This window comes from Salvelinus namaycush, chromosome 20 (genome assembly GCF_016432855.1).
Source record: "Salvelinus namaycush isolate Seneca chromosome 20, SaNama_1.0, whole genome shotgun sequence".
NCBI lineage: Eukaryota > Metazoa > Chordata > Actinopteri > Salmoniformes > Salmonidae > Salvelinus > Salvelinus namaycush.
This window is the reverse complement of record NC_052326.1, coordinates 50450987-50472230: the sequence shown is the minus strand read 5'-3', so window position 1 is coordinate 50472230 and position 21244 is coordinate 50450987. Positions and strand designations below refer to the sequence as shown.

At 43.6% G+C, this 21244-nt stretch overlaps 1 protein-coding gene across 1 annotated transcript; it reads left to right on the top strand.

The window, feature by feature from the left end:
* The first annotated feature begins 1157 nt into the window (after positions 1 to 1157).
* Positions 1158 to 20267, top strand: LOC120064856 (protein-glutamine gamma-glutamyltransferase 2-like). Its single transcript, XM_039015448.1, has 16 exons — positions 1158 to 1327; positions 2189 to 2359; positions 2479 to 2699; positions 5639 to 5809; positions 6789 to 6960; positions 6997 to 7040; positions 7992 to 8110; positions 8568 to 8696; positions 12320 to 12497; positions 12778 to 12913; positions 13000 to 13109; positions 13289 to 13531; positions 13816 to 14106; positions 16933 to 17096; positions 17482 to 17615; positions 20093 to 20267. Exons 1-16 carry the CDS (start codon positions 1158 to 1160, stop codon positions 20265 to 20267), a joined length of 2628 nt encoding a protein of 875 aa, XP_038871376.1.
* The last annotated feature ends 977 nt before the right edge of the window (positions 20268 to 21244 follow it).

Sequence of the window (21244 nt, the reverse complement as noted above, 5' to 3'; positions counted from 1 at the left end):
CTACACACAGGTGAGGAACCAGGAAGACCATTCTAGTGAAAGGGTGTGTATTTTTCTGTGTGATGTTTGAGACATTCTTTTGACCTGGGTAGGGCTCCCTTTAAAAGTCCTGGCATCCTTTCATTACTTACAGTACTGCATTACTACAACAAGCAACTCAATCCACTTACCAACACAACCACGTGAGAGACAGCTTCAATGGATTGTGGTAAGTCAACTAACACTGCTCGTGGCAAGATTTTTCAGATGCTGAAAAATGTGGATATTGCATTGTCAAGGTAGCCTATGTCATGTTTAGTGAGTAATATAGTACAGTGAATGTATAATTGGGTGACTTGACTTGTAGAATGGAACATTTTCTTACAAAGGAAGATCATCCTTGTTGGTGTTTGTTCATCTGTTAAATTAATATGATTTCTGACAGCTTTTATTTTTTATGCGCCATTAAAGAAAATATGCAAAGTTGACCTGTAGTGTATTGCATAGATAACACTTTATCAAACTATATAACTATTTACAGATAGGGGCAGATCAGCAAATTATGTTACAGCTGGACTTGAAGATCTGCTGCTGTCTTTGTACATACACTATTTGAATACAGGTGTACTGTAGTTTACTATAGTGTGTTACCTGTGCAATATACAGGCTTACTTTTGGGGGGGATTCTCCCTGCCTTTAAGAGGCTTTTTTCATCACTAATCTTCTGCCATGTTTCACTTGAATTATTGTCATAGGTTCCTCATACCATTTCATACTGGCCCAAGGCTGTCTTTTACATAGAGATCATATTAAATTCTCATTCTTAAGTCTATGGTCTTTCGCCTATTTGTTTCTGCATTGTTATAGTGTAGACACTATATAAATAATTACTTATAATATGTTATTGTACTTACCTGCAGTATAACATGATTATTATTTGTGTGTTCATGGTTATTATTGGCATTGGCCTTGACTGTGACCTTTCCCCGTTGATGTCATCACCCAGAGTTGTACAATGCAACTCTACCAATGGAAAGTCTTATTGAATTGCGTGTGGGCATTCCTTGTCAAGTTACTACATATTTTTGACGACGAGGATACAACTTGATCAGCATGTACAGGGCGATGTGCTAGCTAGCTAAGAAACAGTGGAGGTCGTCAGTCAGCTAGCTAGCTTAATGAGCGACGGAGAGCAGCCGCCGCTGGAGGGCATCTTCATCGGTGACAACCAGCAGGACGTGGAAAACGCTAACGAGGATCAAGGACAAGTTGGCGTTATAGTGTCAATGTTTGGGACTATCACTGAGTTTGTGGAAGACAACGAGGACTGGACGGAATATCTGGAAAGGTTGGGACACTTTTTCTTGGCAAATGGAATTAGAGATGAGGCTAAACAGCGCTCTATTCTCTTGAGCGTGTGTTGGGCTAAAACCTACAAGCTAATGAGGAATTTGGCTAAGCCACGGAGTCCCTTTGTGGATCTAGTTGCTCTCGTTCAGACTCACCACAATCCAAAGCCTTCAGTGATTGTCCAGAGATTCAAATTGAACTGCCATTCTCAGAAAACAGGTCAGTCTGTTGCTAACGGTCTGTCACAATTGCAACAAAATGGGACATTTAGCTAAAGAATGCAGGGGTCCTAGGAGCAAGCCAGAGGGTGGGCAGACTGTGCAGGGCAAGTTCACAGCAATTAAGCCACAGTCAGCAGCACACCACCTAGAGAGCACAGTGGAGGAGGAAGAGCATTGTTCCTATCTATGCTACAGTGGAGGTAGATGGAAAGCAGATGAGGAGACCATACCATTGCTGGGGCTCTGGAGGTGGACATTGCATACAACAGCCAGGAAGCGAGAGCACGGCTCCTGGTGGTAAAATGTAATGGGCCTAGTTTACTAGGGAGTGAACTGGGGTGAGATAAAACACACACGAGTGACTGAGGATTACATATAAAAGTACCCTGAGATTTTCAAAGATTAACTGGGCACACTGCAGGGCACTGCAGTTAAGCTGTTCGTGGATCCTCAGGCCGAGCCTGGCTTTTTCAAGCCCAGGACAGTGCCATACGCCATGAAAAAGAAAGTTGAGGATGAGTTGGAGTGGCTGCAGGAAACAAACATCATTGCTCTGATTCAGTTCACTCGCTGGGCAGCTCCAATCGTTCCTGTTCTGAAAAGTGATGGCACGGGGACAACAAGCTCACCATCAACAGGGCCTCTAAGCTGGATGCTTACCCGCTGCCGGGGGTGGAGGACCTGTTTGCGATGTTTGCTGGAGGCAAGACGTTCTCAGAGCTTGACATGAGTCACGCCTACCAACAGCTCCTCCTGGACGAGGACTCAAAAGAGTATGTCACAGTCAACACCCACAAAGGCTTGTTCAGGTATAACCACTTGGTTTTCGGAGTGGCATCCAGTCCAGCCATTTTCCAGAGGACAATGGACAATCTGCTGCAGGGGATCCCTCATGTAGTAGTGTACCTGGACTATATCCTGGTTACAGGGGAGACGGAGGAGGAGCACCTCCACCATCTGGATCGGGTGTTAGCGAGTTTTGCGTAGCAAAGTGCACATTCCAAGCACAGAGTTTGACATACCTAGGTCACACTATCACAGCGCAGGGTCTGTGTCCTGTGGTGGACAAAGTCAGGGCAATCAAGGATGCTCCAAAGCCCAAGAATGTGTCTGAGCTCATGTCGTACCTGGGCATGGTGAACTACTATGGTAAGTTCCTCCCGGACCTGTCAACAGTGTTGACTCCACTTCATCAGCTGCTCCACAAAGACTGTAAATGGAAGTGGGGGCCAGCTCAAGAGAAAGCTTTCCAGGAAGTGAAAGCACTACTACAATCAGCACAACTGCTGGTTAATTTTGACCAAGGCAAAGACATCATTCTGTCATGTGACGCCTCGCCCTATGGCGTCGGGGCAGTACTCTCTCATCAGATGGAGGACGGGTCAGAGAAACCCATTGGATTCGCATCACGCACACTGACGAGTGCTGAGAAGGGTTATTCACAGTTAGACAAGGAAGGTCTGGCCATAGTTTTTTCTGTGAAACGCTTTCATCAGTACCTCTACAGTACCTTAGAGAGCCTTTTTATTTCTCTATTTGGTTAGGTCAGGGTGTGATTTGGGTGGGCATTCTAGTTTGTCTATTTCTTTGTTGGCTGGGTATGGTTCCCAATCAGAGACAGCTGTCTATCGTTGTCTCTGATTGGGGATCATACTTAGGCAGCCCTTTTTCCCACCTTCAGTTGTGGGATCTTGTTTTTGCATAGTTGCTGTCTAGCCCTGCAGAACTTTACGTTCGTTTATATATATATTTTTTTTTGGTGTTCCATCTAATAAAGTACGATGTACGCTTACCACGTTGCGCCTTGGTCTAATTCCAACAACGGACGTAACATCTACGGTCGTCATTTCACCATATGCACTGACCACAATCCACTGACCTTTTCAGTGATTCAAGATGCATTCCTCCCATGGCTTTTGCAAGGATACAGCGCTGGGCCCTCACACTGTCAGCTTACCTGTACCTTATTGTGTACAGAGCGGGGAAGGACAATGCAAACGCAGATGCGTTCAGCCGTCTCCCGCTACCAGAGATGCCCGCCACAACTGTGGTGCCTCCCTAGACAATTCTCCTAATGGAGAGATTGTCAAACTCATCTGTTAATGCCAAACAGATCAAGCAATGGACAGACCGGGATCCTATCCTGGCCCTAGTCAAAAGATTCCTCATGCAGGGCTGGCCTCCTGTAATAGAGGATGATGGACTGAGACCTTATGCCAAACGCAGAACTGAGCTGAGTGTGCAGGATGGCTGCATACTCTGGGGTCCAGAGTGGTTGTTCCACTCCCTGGCCGTTCACAAGTCATGGATGAGGTCCCTGAGGCTCACCCGGGTGCCTCCTGGATGAAATGTTTAGCCAGATCTTACATCTGGTGGCCTAACATGGATCGGGAAATAGAAAACAAGTGAAATCATGCTCTGAGTGCCAGATCAACCAGAAGATGGCCCCACTACATCTGTGGGAGTGGCCTGATCGCCCATGGTCCAGACTGCACATAGACTTTGCAGTCCCTTTCGTGAGCCACATGTTCCTTGTCATGTGGCTGGAGGCTCACATCATGAGCAACATCACAGCGACCACAACTATCAAAGGTGTTTGCAACCCATGGTCTGCCTGACTCTCAACAATCTTTACCTGTGATTTGTTCCAATAATTCATGTGGAAAAACGGGATTCGCCATGTCCGCAGCGCGCTGTTTCAACAGGCCTCAAACGGCTTAGCGGAGCGGACTGTGCAGACACTGAAAGAGGGGCTCAAAAAGATGACTGGGGGAACCATCACAACTCTCTCGGTTCTTGTTCCAATACCGCATCATGCCACAAACCACAGCAGGACAAGCTCCAGCTGAGATGTTGATGGGCAGAAAGCCAAAAGCTCTCAAAGATCTACTGCGTCCGGACATCAAAGCACGAGTGGAACGGAAGCGGGAGAAACAAAAAGAGAGACATGACCATCACGCGAGGGAGAGAACGTTAAAACCCAATGACACGGTCTGCATCCGCAACTTCACAAGCAGCCAACATTGGTTGCCAGGTACCATTCTGAGTCAGAGTGGCCCAGTCTCCTTCGTGGTCAAACTGACTGATGGTCGAGTCATACGCAGACACCAGGACCACATTTGCCTGTGCTATGACAAAGAAAATGCCATGTTTTCAGACGGAACAGCTGCGGGTGGTAGTATACAAGTGGAAACCCCACAGGAAACAGTATCTGAGAAACAGGGGCATTCAGTGGTTCCTGCAGAGGGTGATGGACTTCCTCTCACAAACACCCAACCCGCTCCTGTGCCCTCAGACCCAGCTCCACTGGGACCCGACTTACCTGTGTCTTGTGGCACACCAGGAGTACTGCGCAGATCACAGCGTAGTCGCAAGCCTCCTGAAAGACTAACTCTGTAGTTGAGACCGAGAGCCTTGTGGTGTTAGTGTTTGTTTGGAACAGCAGATTTAGTTGAAAATAAATAAGGACCGTCATTTTTTGTTTGTTTACATTTACAGTAACACTAGCAGAAGTTCTAAAGTGTTGAAAAGAAAACACTGATGTGGTTTACTTGTTAATCTTGTGTTATTTTCTCACAGGGGGGATTGAAATTAAGGGTGGAGAAGTGTTATAGTGTAGACACTACATAAATAATTACATAGAATATGCTATTGTACTTACCTGCAGTATAGCATGATTACTATTAATGTGGCTGTATCACTTTGCTGTGTTTGTTTGTACATGGCTGTGCACGTTTTATTAGGTTGAAAGTAAAGGAAAGTAATATTGCATTGTGTGTGGGCATTCCTTGTCAAGTTACTACATGCCTTATGCATGGTGATAGGCTACAAGTGTTTTCTCTATCCAGTGATCTAAACTAGCCTAACTGACAGTCTGTTTCTGCTATGTTGCTGTCAGGCAAAAATGTGACAAACAAACATTGGGCAAGACAACGTCAAACACAGAAACAGACACCCACACTAGAAGAAAAAAAAGTTGTATTAATCAGGAAAAATTGAAAATCTGGATTTTGGCTAAGGGATCATTCAGTTTCAATGAAACATATATTTAGTATCTATATATCTATTAATTTCTTTCTTTCTTGAAGATGTTGGTAAAGTAGAGCTCCACTGTGAGAAGAACAACACAGCCCACAACACCAATGACATCTCAGTGAACAGACTGATAGTCAGGAGAGGCCAGTCCTTCCTGGTCACCTTTGAACTCCATGACCCCTCCAGGCCCACAACAGACTTACTGGAGCTGATGGTGGAGACAGGTGAGCTATCTAGAATAGAAAATAGAATAACTTTATTTATCTCTGCTATTTATTAGGGCTGTTTGTATTTAAAGTTTCCCGGACTCAGGTTATGCTAGTCCTGGACTAAAACACACTAGGATGAATCTAGGCTAGGGCAGGGAAACCGGCCCTATGTTAGTTCCCTTTGACAAGACACGTGCAGTAATAAAGATATTAAAACAAATCCTTGTATGCGTTGTGCATAGTTGAGTTGGGGTCAATTCAATCTTATCTTAAGACTGAATTGCACCACTGACAGGATTTGAGATACCACCACTTGTAATGTATATGTACTCCTGACATCAAAGTTATGTTGTCAGAAAATATTGAATCTTATTGGACAAATACAGTTTACAAAACATTAGGAACACCTGCTCTTTCCATGACATAGACGGACCAGGTGAATCCAGGTGAAAGCTATGATCCCTTATTGAATCCACTTCAATCAGTGTAGATGAAGAGGAGGAGACAGGTTAAAGAAGGATTTTTAAGCCTTGAGACAACTGAGACATGGATTGTGTATGTGTGTCATTCAGAGGGTGAATAGGCAAGACAACAGATTTAAGTGCCTTTGAACAGGGTATGGTAGTAGGTGCCAAGCGCACCGGTTTGAGTGTGTCAAGAACTGCAATGCTGCTGGGTTTTTCACACTCAACAATTTTCCATGTGTTTCAAGAATGGTTCACCACCCAAAGGACATCCAGCTAACTTGACACAACTGTGAGAAGCATTGGCGTTAACATGGACCAGAATCCCTGAGGAACGCTTTCGACACCATGTAGTGTTCATGCCCCGACAAATTGAGGCTGTTCTGAGGGCAAGTGGGCACAACTCAATATTAGGAAGGTGTTCCTAATTTTTTGTACTCCCAGTGTATAGTACATCACTGTTTCTGAAAGTTTTCATCAATTTCATTTCTACTGAACACAACCCAAAACATTCTCCCTTCTCCATCCAGGGCCCCAGCCTTCGGAGGCATTGGGGACCAGGTCAGTGTTCGGGCTACCTGAGGGCTGTGGGAAGGGTTCCTCCTGGAAGGTCAAGGTTCACCAGGGCTCAGTGCTCCCGGCGGGTTCAATCACCCTGGACATCACCAGCCCAGCAGACGCCCCAGTAGGAGAGTACAGCCTGTCTGTAAAGACCAGCTCCACCGCCTCAGTGGGCAGCAGCCTGGGCAAGCTCCTTCTGCTGTTTAACCCCTGGTGCCAAGGTAAACACAATTCAATTCAAAACAACTTCATTATCCCACATGGGGATTTCTGGGACAATGAATTCCCTTCCTGTGAATGAGATTTGAGAGTATGGTAAAGCATATTTAATACATTAGATTGGAGTATAAAGCATTCATATAAATGTTCACAAGAACTGTGATAAATTAACCTTTTTAATCACACAAAGGACAACAAATGCTGTGAATGCATCAATACAGCCATGGTAACACACAGGCATTATTTGATACAGTATCCAGAGGGTGTCAAATGCTGCATTCCTGAATGTTCTTATCAGTTTAAAAGCTGGAAATGGCTTACTTTACAGAGATAGTTGTAACCCATGTCTCTATATGGGTAAGAAAGACACCTCATAACTGTTTTGGGAGATAATATACACCCAGATACAATCAATGGGCCACAACATACAGAGCCACATTATATGAATGACAGTCTGTGGTTATGAATGCTGTTCTCTAATATCAAAGTGGTGGCATTGCTGTTGAAACCATGTGATGAGTTCATTGGTAGCACAGCCTATTAGCACAGCTTGGTAGCACAGCCTATTAGCATGGCTTGGTAGCACAGCCTGGTAGCACAGTCTGGTAGCACAGCCTGGTAGCTGGTAGCACAGCTTGGTAACACATCCTGGTAACACAGCCTGCTAACATCCTGGTAACACTGTCTGGTAACATACTGGTAACATCCTGGTAACATCCTGGTAACACAGCTTGATAACACTACATTCTAGCATGGGAGACAGTGGTCATAACACAGTAACAGCATGGCAACGTGTTAAAGTAACTCGCAATTAAAACATTGTCTAGATACCCTTTCATTTCAGTTTGTATAAGAATGTATTTTTATTTATCCTTTATTTAACCAGTCAAGTCAGTGGAACAAATTCTTATAATTCATGTTTTAAAATGGCTGTATTTTGTTGCGGGCTGTAGAGGACTGGGTGCATCTACCTGAAGAGGAGGAGAGGCAGGAGTATGTGATGAGAGAACAAGGCCTGGTGTACAAAGGTTCTGACAAATACATCAGCTCTACGGCGTGGAACTTTGGACAGGTACACAGAACAAACAATACAGTATTGTACAGTTGAAAAGTACTAGCTAGCTGCTCATAACATATAGGGCTTGTTTCCCAGACACAGATTAAATATATTCCTCAACTAAAAAGCAAACTCAATGGAGAATCTCCATCCAAAAGTATTTTTACTCTGGAGAAGTCCAGGACTAATCTGTTGTCCAGGAAACCGACCCCAAGTGTCACACGATATCTTAGTCTACATGATTGGCTAGAGTCCTGTGTGGCTCCATTGGTAAAGCATGGCTCTTGCAACGCCAGGGTTGTGGGTTTCGATTACCGGGAGACCAATACGAACATTTATCCACTCAATACTGTAAGTCACTCTGGATAAGAGCGTCTGTTAAGTGACTAAATTGTAAGTTAGTATAGACAAGACATTTTAGAAATTGTTGTAGGCTTGCTAGCTAACCTGCCCAAATGTATTGTTTCTCCAGTTTGAAGACGATATAGTGGACATTTGCCTGATGCTGCTTGACGTGAATCCCAAGTGTCTGAGTGACCCCGCCAAGGACTTCTCTGCTCGTTGCAACCCCATCTATGTCAGTAGGGTGGTCAGTGCCATGGTAAGATTGGAGATGTGACTCCCACTAGTAACAGTGACAACATTATTAAACCCCACTAGTAACAGTAAACAGGTTTCCATCCAACCTTTTTATGCGAGTAAAGTACATGTCAGATAAAACATTTCATGACATTTCATGAAAGTGCTGATGGAAAATGTGACGGTCAACTTTACAAATGTTGACAAAACAAGATTCGCTAGACAAGGTGGGATGTTTTTGAGTCGGTAAAATTAATTATGGGAGAAATGTTGGTGGAAATGCTTTTATGCGCAAATATTGATTTAATAACCATCATATCGAAGTAAACTTGGAATCACTTAATGACATCTTGTGTGGTCGTCCCACTACGACTCATCGGGAAAGCCGTTTATCAGGCTACAGATAAATGATGAAGTTCACAGGGTGGTCAATGAGCTTGATATTTATTTCTATTAAATATTGAGGGCCTTATTCTGGTAACATGATTCTCGATGCTTGGCTGCCGTTTGACAAATAAAACATCATCTCATCATGTAGGCTATAGTGCGTTCGGAAAGTATTCAGACCCCTTGACAATTTCTACATTTTGTTACATTACAGCTTTATTCTCAAATGTGACCGACCGCCTCGATCTCATGTAGCAACATTTTTTTTTTTTTATGTTTACATTGGATAAAAGTAGAGATAAAAGTAGAGACTCAGAGATAGAAAATGGTATATCATACACTGCAGTTGAGGAACAATGGGGAAATAATCTGCTTTGAAACCTCACTTTAGAGAAAATAGCCCTTGAATGTTTTGGTACACCTACTGGAGAGCTCTTCTTTGTCTACATCCATTCAGCATCGTTCACACCCTCATAAGCCTTAGGCCCATTCATCTCTTTAAGGATTCATATGTGAGGCCATGTGGTAAACACACGCTATATCAAATAAAATCTATGTTTATTTGTCACATGCACAGGGTACAGAAGGTGTAGACGGTACAGTGATAGTACTTGTGTACTTGCATAGTAGCAATATCAAAAACAGAAAGTGTCCAGATAAAAATATTTTATAAATATGTCATTGTTATTAGATGCCGCTTATCTGACACACTTGTCTAAATTGATGGGTCATGTGAAAGAAATGCTATAACCACTCCTCACCCACATCTAGCTAAGTGGATGGGTGACTATTGTCTAGGCATGTACACATGTTCATTAAATACAATAGATGGCCATAATCACCCCCAGACACACCTGCTAAATTGATGGGTCATGTAATAATCTGGCTGAAGTGGAGACTTTTGTTTAGACATGTAGCTAGGTAGCTAGCTAAACAATGAACCAGTATAACCCCAACTCAAACTACTACCAATACAAACATTGTCATAGCTGTAGAATGAATCTGCAGGTAGCTAAAGCTAACAAAATAGGTTCAATGTTAGCTAGCTAAAAATAGGCTATAACTAGCACTGCAAATGGATTTCTGATTCAAATAAAATTACTATGCAGATCATATACGTAACGTTGCTAGCGAGCCAGCAAGCTAACGTTTAGTAGCTAACTAACAGTACGCTTTAACTTGCAACGAAAACAACTTTATGACAAAATTAGAAAAGTATATCTGGGAAATGTAGCTAGACTCTTACCCGTATACATGGATAAACGCTTCACGGCAGACTGGAAACATTTAACTCGGTTTTGTTTGAAGCTACATCTTGTTTGGCCAGATTTGTGTCACTCCAGTTGACACTGACCGTGGGGTGTGCAGCAAGTAGCCCATCACTTTTCCTACTGTTCTGTCGATAGCACCTGATAAATTCAGGACATCAATGTTGTTGAGAAAAGTAGCAAAACCTTTGTAGTTCTCAATGGCTAACGTTATATCTTTTAAAAACGGTGCAGTAGAAATGACTGTCAACACATTCTGAACTCATGTTATAGACAGAAGCAAGCTACATGGCAGACCAATCCAAACTCAGGTCCAGCCCATACATTATCTCAGCCAATCATGGCTAGCGGGAAGGTTCCTGCCTTTTTCCATGGCTAAACCAACTCGGCTCGTAATTTAAGTTTGTTATTAAGGTACATGAAAGTTCACTGGTTCTAGAAGGCATTTCTGCCCCCAAAAATATTTTGATAAAAAATTATGTTTACGTTGAAATGCTGCTCCTGTGAAGTAGTGACGCGCGACATGCACCTAGTTTCCTGAAACGAGTCACAACGAATTTAACAGCATATTTTTTTTTTTATGTCATCACACAGCCTTTTATCTGAAAAACAGTCAATTTGATAGAAACACATCTCTAGTGGGAAAATGTGCGCACATTAGTTTTATGCTTTTATGATTTTAGAATTTTTGCTTGAAAATCTGTCGCCAACTGGATGGAAATTCTAGCTAGTGACAACATAATTGTTGTAACAGTGACAACATTATTGGCTCCCACTAGTAACAGTGACATTAATGAACCCCACTAGTAACCGTGACAACATTATTGAACCAAAGTAGTCAGTGACATCATTATTGACCCCCACTAGTAACAGTGACATTCTTTAAATCATCATCAGCTCATAGTTCTGTATGAACAGCACAAGAAAATACATTGGTTCATTTCTGGAACATCATCTAGCCCTGTTCACTATAAATGGGTCCAGTGACACTAATTAAGGTGTTGTTACACATATAGGACTGGTTTCCCGGACCCAGATTAAATCTAGTCCTGGACTAAAAATAACTTTCCACACTGAACATGCTTTTTAGTCCAAGGCTATGCTCCATCTAGATCCAGGAAAGCAACTACATTTTAGATACAGTGATCCCTCGCCACTTCGCGGTTCACTTATCGCGGATTCGCTATTTCGCGGATTTTCATAATGCATTTTTTTTTTTTTTTTGGTGCATTGTGCTCTGCATTCTGATTCGCTAAAAACTCACTCCCGCTTCTTGTATCAAAACATGCTACGAATTGTGCTATCATTTTGTCGTCTCGTGCAGTTATGTGTACGTACATAAAACAGCTTGGCAAATTTACATTAATGATTGATGATTGATGGAGACGCACAGCCGCTGACCGATGCAGAGCTGGCAGAAATGACAAAGCCACAAAGCGACGATGAAAGAGAAGAGGGAGAAGAGGACACGAGAGATGAGGAGGAAGGACTAACGCTTGGTCGCTTAGCAACCATGGTGCGAATGGCCACTGAACTTAAGCGAGTAGCTGAGGAATGGGACCCTTTGATGAGCCGTTCATTACAGTTCTCCAACGTAATCGATGGTGGCATGTCGGTGTACAAGGATCTTTTTGCAAAGAAGAAAAAAGAGCGACAACAGCTGCCTATCACTATGTTCTTCTCCCGAACAAACACACCTGCACCGCGGGCTTCAGAAGAAGAGAACACTGCAGAGCGCAGTCAGGATGCAGCGGCCCAGTCTGAAGAGCAGTGAAACGGCCTACACGTGAGTCACTATATTTGTATACATGTAATAGTTGCTAATTGTAAAAAAAAAAAAAGTTTTCTATTTCGCGGATTTCACTTATCGCGGGTCATTTTCGGAACGTAACCCCCGCGATAAACGAGGGATTACTGTAGTACAAAAACACATTCACTCAGCCAAATGACAGTTCTGAAATCTAATTTTAACATTATTTTCCTTGCCCAGATCAACGCTAACGACGACCGAGGTGTCCTGATGGGGCGGTGGGATGGTCAATACGGTGATGGCATGTCCCCCACTCACTGGAACGGCAGTGTGGAGGTACTAAGGAGGTGGCTCAAAAATGGCGGCAATCCAGTCAAGTATGGACAGTGTTGGGTGTTCGCCGCTGTAATGTGCACAGGTAGGCTATCACTGTCCAATCTCTCTTCAATTATTATTTTAGTCAATCAATCAATACAATGTTATTTAAATAGCACAGACTATTGCATGTGCTCAGACCAAGGGCTGTGATTGGTTTTTGAGAGGGATGGCAAGATTACCCACCATTTGTGTCCGATTTACCTCTGACCAGAGGAGAGGCTGCATGTCAATGCCTTGGATGTGTTTATTATAGTCAACCTGTATTCTTTGAATGTGTTGTTTTAGTTAACCAGTATGCCTGAAATGTATTTCCATGTCAGTACTGAGGTGTTTGGGAATCCCATGTCGAGTGGTTACCAACTTCCAGTCAGCCCACGACACCGACAAAAACCTGACAATCGACGACTTCTTCTCCGACTATGGAGTCAGACCCAAACAGAGCCCTGACAGTGTATGGTAAGTGTAACATGAGGTCATTGTGGCTACAGTAGGAATAGTGATGCCAATAGCATGAAGTTTTGAAGACTGGTGTTTCTGCTCAGGAACTACCATGTGTGGGTGGAGGCCTGGATGAGACGGCCCGATCTCTCAGCAGACTCCTTATACGACGGCTGGCAGGTTGTGGACCCCACCCCCCAGGAGAAAAGCACTGGTACGGTCCAACTTCCATCTCATCTCACAGCATCTTACATAATAACACACTTCTGGAATTTGTATGTACTGTATGTTGTGTTATTGTGCAGATGGTTCTGAGGTCGTGTCCTGGGTCTGGGAGACATGAAGGGAACTCCCTGTTATACGCTCATGTTGTTTTCTCTTCCCCTCCCCCAGGTGTTTACTGCTGCGGCCCTGCTCCAGTCAAGGCCATACTGCAGGGTCACGTTGACCTCAACTACGATGTGCCCTTTGTCTTCGCCGAAGTCAACGCCGACCGTGTAACCTGGATGGTGTTCGCTGACGGCTCCAAGAAAAATATCTTCACGGACAGTGTGTCCGTAGGCCAGAACATCAGCACCAAGGCAGTGGGCAGCGACAAGAGAGTGGACATCACGGCCAACTATAAACATGCAGAGGGTTGGTATTGAATGAACCAAGAGTCTGACTATATCAAGGTTGAACTGTTATCAATTGATTACGGAAATAATGCAGCGTTACAAGGGTTATGCCTATCATAAGGGTATAAGTGTATTTTATATATTTGAGAACTACAGTTGGTCTGGGAAATAGTTCTGTACTTTTTTAAGAGATGAGTCAGAAAGATGCTGTGGCCACCTGTCACAAGATAATTCTCCCAGGTGAGTGAGAGAAACTGCTTGAGTCACCAGATACTCATCCAAAATGTCATACATTTCAAACAGGCACGGAAAAGGAGAGGGATGTGTACAATCAAGCTGTGAAAAGAGTCAACATACCCGAAGAGAATTCAAACGGGATCCATGACGGCAAACCTGGCGTTTCCATGAAGATCGTGGAGCTGACCAAGCCGGTCAGCGGCAAAGACATCGACCTCAAGCTTGTACTGAACAGCAACGACAGTGAAACTCGGACACTAGTGATCAATGTCAACGTTCAGGCCATGAGATACAACGGGATCCCATCCTCCCAGATACAGACCGAATTGAAAGAACAGAAGCTCCTTCCCAACCAAGGTAGAGTGAAAATGTTTCAAGCTCTTTCCATGAGTAGGCTTACAAGGTTGAACTAACACAGTGGTGCACACAGGGAGGCATTTACATCACAGAACAAAGTGAACTGAAACGCTTAACAAAACCAAGAGCACATTGCAGCTATTCACCTTTACAATTCTTTGTCAACATCCTTGGTATCCTTGGCATCCTTGGTATATATCAATCTCAATGATGGTGGTGTGTTTCAGGAGTGCATATAGTTAGAGTTTAACTGGTCAATTGAACAAAGCTGTAAAGTCTCATGTATAGCTGCCATAGCGTTGTAGCAAATCGACTGACTAACTCTTATGGCTGTCAGGTTGCTAACGTTGTACTGAGGACGCTACAGAATGTTAGGGTTGCTAACATTGTACTGAGGATGATACAGAATGTTAGGGTTCCTAACGTTGTACTTAGGATGCTACAGAATGTTAGGGTTGCTAACGTTGTACTGAGGACACAACAGAATGTTAGGGTTGCTAACGTGGTACTGAGGACGCTACAGAATGTTAGGGTTGCTAACGTGGTACTGAGGATGATACAGAATGTTAGGGTTGCTAACGTGGTACTGAGGACGCTACAGAATGTTAGGGTTGCTAACGTGGTACTGAGGATGATACAGAATGTTAGGGTTGCTAACGTGGTACTGAGGACACAACAGAATGTTAGGGTTGCTAACGTGGTACTGAGGATGATACAGAATGTTAGGGTTGCTAACGTTGTACTGAGGATGCTACAGAATGTTAGGGTTGCTAACGTGGTACTGAGGACGCTACAGAATGTTAGGGTTGCTAACGTGGTACTGAGGACGCTACAGAATGTTAGGGTTGCTAACGTTGTACTGAGGATGATACAGAATGTTAGGGTTGCTAACGTTGTACTGAGGATGATACAGAATGTTAGGGTTGCTAACTTGGTACTGAGGACAATACAGAATGTTAGGGTTGCTAACGTGGTACTGAGGACGCTACAGAATGTTAGGGTTGCTAACGTTGTACTGAGGACACTACAGAATGTTAGGGTTGCTAACGTTGTACTGAGGATGATACAGAATGTTAGGGTTGCTAACGTTGTACTGAGGATGATACAGAATGTTAGGGTTGCTAACGTTGTACTGAGGACGCTACAGAATGTTAGGGTTGCTACTGTTGTACTGAGGACGCTACAGAATGTTAGGGTTGCTAACGTGGTACTGAGGATGATACAGAATGTTAGGGTTGCTAACGTGGTACTGAGGATGATACAGAATGTTAGGGTTGCTAACGTTGTACTGAGGACACAACAGAATGTTCGGGTTGCTAACGTTGTACTGAGGACGCTACAGAATGTTAGGGTTGCTAACGTTGTACTGAGGACACAACAGAATGTTAGGGTTGCTAACGTTGTACTGAGGACGCTACAGAATGTTAGGGTTGCTAACGTGGTACTGAGGATGATACAGAATGTTAGGGTTGCTAACTTGGTACTGAGGATGATACAGAATGTTAGGGTTGCTAACGTGGTACTGAGGACGCTACAGAATGTTAGGGTTGCTAACGTGGTACTGAGGACGCTACAGAATGTTAGGGTTGCTAACGTTGTACTGAGGACACTACAGAATGTTAGGATTGCTAACGTACCGAGTATGCTACAGAATGTTAGGGTTGCTAACGTTGTACTGAGGATGCTACAGAATGTTAGGGTTGCTAACGTTGTACTGAGGACACTACAGAATGTTAGGGTTGCTAACGTGGTACTGAGGACGCTACAGAATGTTAGGGTTGCTAACGTTGTACTGAGGACGCTACAGAATGTTAGGGTTGCTAACTTGGTACTGAGGATGATACAGAATGTTAGGGTTGCTAACGTGGTACTGAGGATGATACAGAATGTTAGGGTTGCTAACGTTGTACTGAGGACACTACAGAATGTTAGGATTGCTAACGTACCGAGTATGCTACAGAATGTTAGGGTTGGTAACGTTGTACTGAGGATGCTACAGAATGTTAGGGTTGCTAACGTTGTACTGAGGATGATACAGAATGTTAGGGTTGCTAACGTGGTACTGAGGATGATACAGAATGTTAGGGTTGCTAACGTTGTACTGAGGATGCTACAGAATGTTAGGGTTGCTAACGTACTGAGGACGCTACAGAATGTTAGGGTTGCTAACGTTGTACTGAGGACACAACAGAATGTTAGGGTTGCTAACGTTGTACTGAGGATGCTACAGAATGTTAGGGTTGCTAACGTACTGAGGACGCTACAGAATGTTAGGGTTGCTAACGTTGTACTGAGGACACAACAGAATGTTAGGGTTGCTAACGTTGTACTGAGGACACAACAGAATGTTAGGGTTGCTAACGTTGTACTGAGGACACAACAGAATGTTAGGGTTGCTACTGTTGTACTGAGGACGCTACAGAATGTTAGGGTTGCTAACGTTGTACTGAGGACACAACAGAATGTTAGGGTTGCTAACGTTGTACTGAGGATGCTACAGAATGTTAGGGTTGCTAACGTTGTACTGAGGATGATACAGAATGTTAGGGTTGCTAACGTTGTACTGAGGACACTGCAGAATGTTAGGGTTGCTACTGTTGTACTGAGGACACAACAGAATGTTAGGGTTGCTACTGTTGTACTGAGGACACCACAGAATGTTAGGGTTGCTAACGTTGTACTGAGGACACCACAGAATGTTAGGGTTGCTACTGTTGTACTGAGGACACTGCAGAATGTTAGGGTTGCTAACGTTGTACTGAGGACGCTACAGAATGTTAGTGTTTTTGATACCTTGACAATCAAATGCATTGTCTCTGTTGGCAGATCTGACTATACCCATCCACATCCCCTTCTCTGTGTACGGTGAGAAAATGCGGGAGAGCAACAGCATCAAGGTTTCGGCTGTGGCCACAGACAAGAACAAGAGTGGGGCAGTGTACATCACAGAGAAAGACCTTGTGCCAGAGAGCCCTTTGCTCACCATCAAAGTGAGTACTGCATTTCCCAACATTGTCATTTCACAGTCACAACCCACTTAGAACAGCTCAACTTTCTCTGAGTGACATTCTTTGGGGTCATTAGTGAACAAGCTCTTTACATACTCTTGGGTTACCATTTTAATTTATAGGTGGCAAACACACTAGTAGCGAGAATAGCAATAGGCAAGGAAAATAACGCTTGGCCTGTGAATAAACATGTTGTGAAGATGAAAATCTAAAGTGTTAGACTGTCATCTGAACAGTTGATCTATTAAATACAACGCCAATATCAGTAACAGCCATTAAACTGGAGATGGGGTTTATTCAGTGTGATAGTTCCAATATAATATACAATTTAGCAAATGCTTTTCTTCGAATGTGTGTTCTCTTTTAGGCCATTGGATCTGAATTGCAGTATAGTGACATGACGGCAGAGGTGGTGTTTGAGAACCCTCTATCCGAAGGTCTAAGAGACTGCTTCATAACAGTGACCGGCAGTGGCTTGCTGACTGAAACAATGGAAGCCAGGTAGGCCTTTGTGACATTTCTCTGATGTCTTTACAAGCAAGGTTTCAGTTTGTCATAAAACCTGAATCCATTCCACTGTGCAAAAACTGCTTGAATCAACATTGTTTCCATGTAATTTCAACCCAAAAAATCAGTGTGATGATGTTGATTCAACATGGAAAACTGATTGGATTTGCAAAAAGTCAACTTTAATTTTTTTTGTTGAGTTCTAATTCACATTAGGTGATAACTCAACACAATGTAAATCAGAACTAGACGTTGAACTGACGTCTGTGTCCAGTGAAATGTGTCCAGATTTGAATCCTGGATGTGGACCCAGTTTTTGCCAAGTGGGATGGATTCGGGTTTTATGACAAACCGAAACTTTGCTCGTCAAGTTGACAATTTAGCTCTTAATCTCAGAAACCCAGACCTAAAATCTCAGGTAATTGTGTAAAATGCTTGATTAGGTTCTGAGGGAAAATGTTTGACAAAATACACTGCTCAAAAAAATAAAGGGAACACTAAATAACACATCCTAGATCTGAATGAATGAAATATTCTTATTAAATACTTTTTTCTTTACATAGTTGAATGTGCTGACAACAAAATCACACAAAAATTATCAATGGAAATCAAATTTATCAACCCATGGAGGTCTGGATTTGGAGTCACACTCAAAATTAAAGTGGAAAACCACACTACAGGCTGATCCAACTTTGATGTAATGTCCTTAAAACATGTAAAAATGAGGCTCAGTAGTGTGTGTGGCCTCCACGTGCCTGTATGACCTCCCTACAACGCCTGGGCATGCTCCTGATGAGGTGGCGATGGTCTCCTGAGGGATCTCCTCCCAGACCTGGACTAAAGCATCCGCCAACTCCTGGACAGTCTGTGGTGCAACGTGGTGTTGGTGGATGGAGCGAGACATGATGTCCCAGATATGCTCAATTGGATTCAGGTCTGGGGAACGGGCGGGCCAGTCCATAGCATCAATGCCTTCCTCTTGCAGGAACTGCTGACACACTCCAGCCACATGAGGTCTAGCATTGTCTTGCATTAGGAGGAACCCAGGGCCAACCGCACCAGCATATGGTCTCACAAGGGGTCTGAGGATCTCATCTCGGTACCTAATGGCAGTCAGGCTACCTCTGGCGAGGCTGTGCGGCCCCCCAAAGAAATGCCACCCCACACCATGACTGACCCACCGCCAAACCGGTCATGTTGGAGGATGTTGCAGGCAGCAGAATGTTCTCCACGGCGTCTCCAGACTCTGTCACGTCTGTCACATGTGCTCAGTGTGAACCTGCTTTCATCTGTGAAGAACACAGGGCGGCAGTGGCGAATTTGCCAATCTTGGTGTTCTCTGGCAAATGCCAAACGTCCTGCACGGTGTTGGGCTGTAAGCACAACCCCCACCTGTGGACGTCGGGCCCTCATACTACCCTCATGGAGTCTGTTTCTGACCGTTTGAGCAGACACATGCACATTTGTGGCCTGCTGGAGGTCATTTTGCAGGGCTCTGGCAGTGCTCCTCCTTGCACAAAGGCGGAGGTAGCGGTCCTGCTGCTGGGTTGTTGCCCTCCTATGGCCTCCTCCGCGTCTCCTGATGTACTGGCCTGTCTCCTGGTAGCGCCTCCATGCTCTGGACACTACGCTGACAGACACAGCAAACCTTCTTGCCACAGCTCGCATTGATGTGCCATCCTGGATGAGCTGCACTACCTGAGCCACTTGTGTGGGTTGTAGACTCCGTCTCATGCTACCACTAGAGTGAAAGCACCGCCAGCATTCAAAAGTGACCAAAACATCAGCCAGGAAGCATAGGAACTGAGAAGTGGTCTGTGGTCACCACCTCCAGAACCACTCCTTTATTGGGGGTGTCTTGCTAATTGCCTATAATTTCCACCTTTTGTCTATTCCATTTGCACAACAGCATGTGAAATTTATTGTCAATCAGTGTTGCTTCCTAAGTGGACAGTTTGATTTCACAGAAGTGTGATTGACTTGGAGTTACATTGTGTTGTTTAAGTGTTCCCTTTATTTTTTTGAGCAGTGTATACCAATGAGACTAGTGAAATCACCAGCCCCCTAAACAGAAACTCTCAGCCAAGCCCCCCTTCTGAAAACTTTCACCTTGAAATCATTGTCTGAAATCATTGCTTGAATTCCCCTCCCATACTTTTAGCACCACCTCCACCCAATCCTGATATGTCCAGATATCTAGTGAGGAAACCAAAGCACCGGAATTACGGTTCCTTGTTAGTTGTGGCATCAGTCTTTTGATAGATGATTCAATACAATTTCTGTTACGTAGTCTGTCCACAAGAGATTATTTAGCTCTTGGCTAAACTAGAAAGTACCTGCATTCTTGGGCTGTTCATGTGGTTAAAGTTTAGAGTTTTTCCATCTGAAATATTTTACACTACCTAGTGTGTTGAAGTTTAGAGATCTAAAGCTGCCTTGAGGTATAATTTGTTTCACATGTGTCTCCTCAGAATGCCTTTGCTAAAACAAGGGCAACGACTACGTGTGAAGATGCCCTTTACTCCATACAGACCCGGTCCTAAGAAGCTAGTGGCCGGCTTCAACTGTGATCAATTCAGGGACATTAAGGCAAGCTGCAATGTGTACATCAAACCCGTCACCGGTGTTGTCCCCCCACTGCTGTAGATAGTAAAGCCCTCGTGAGAATTACTCTAATAACTCAAATAAGTTCTGCCATTTGTGCCGTATTTTCCTGTTATATCCTATATCAGCCTTTCTTAAGGTATGGGTCGCGACCCTGACCTGTTAATGCTGGGTCGCGACGTGTCAGAGTAAATGTATAAATATTTAATATATGTCGCGCTTCAATACTTCACAGGAGAGGGATTTGAACATAAACTTTTTTTTGATCAGCATCTGGGTTTTTTGGGCTGAAATGCCTTCTGGAACATGTGAACTTTCATGTACCTTAATAACAAATGTGTATGCCATCTGTAAATACGAATAAAATTGTGAAATTACGAGCCTAATTGGTTTAGCCACTGAAAAAGCCAGGAACCTTCCCGCTAGCCATGATTGGCTGAGATAATGTAAGGGCTGGACATGCCGAGACATGAGTTCAGATTGGTCTGCCATGCAGCACCATTCTGTCTATAACATGAGCTGGTCAGTATGTGTTGCTCTCCACTTTCTAGAGGGGCGAGTTTTGAAATCAGTGGAATTAGAGTATGATAGCTAAGGAAATGGAGAAAATTCTGGCGTTTGATTGCAGATATGTAGAGGGAGTCGAAAAGATAAAACACAGAAGGCTGTTGTATAAAACACCTGTCTCCGGATTACATCTTCAAACTAAGGGCAACCATGGTATCTGTGACAGAGAGGGAGAAGTGTTCATCCATGTATTTGGGTAAGAGAGTCTATCTAGCTACATTACTTTCTCCACATTTTGTTAAGTTATAGCCTTATTCTAATATGTATTAAATAGATTTATTTTCCGCATCAATCTACACACAATACCCCATTTGCAAATGTATTAAAAATAAAAAACTATTATCACATTTGCATAAGTATTCAGAACCTTTACACAGTCCTTTTTTTGAAGTAAGTTTGGCAGCGATTACAGCCTTGAGTCTTCTTGGGTAGGACGCTACAAGCTTGCCACA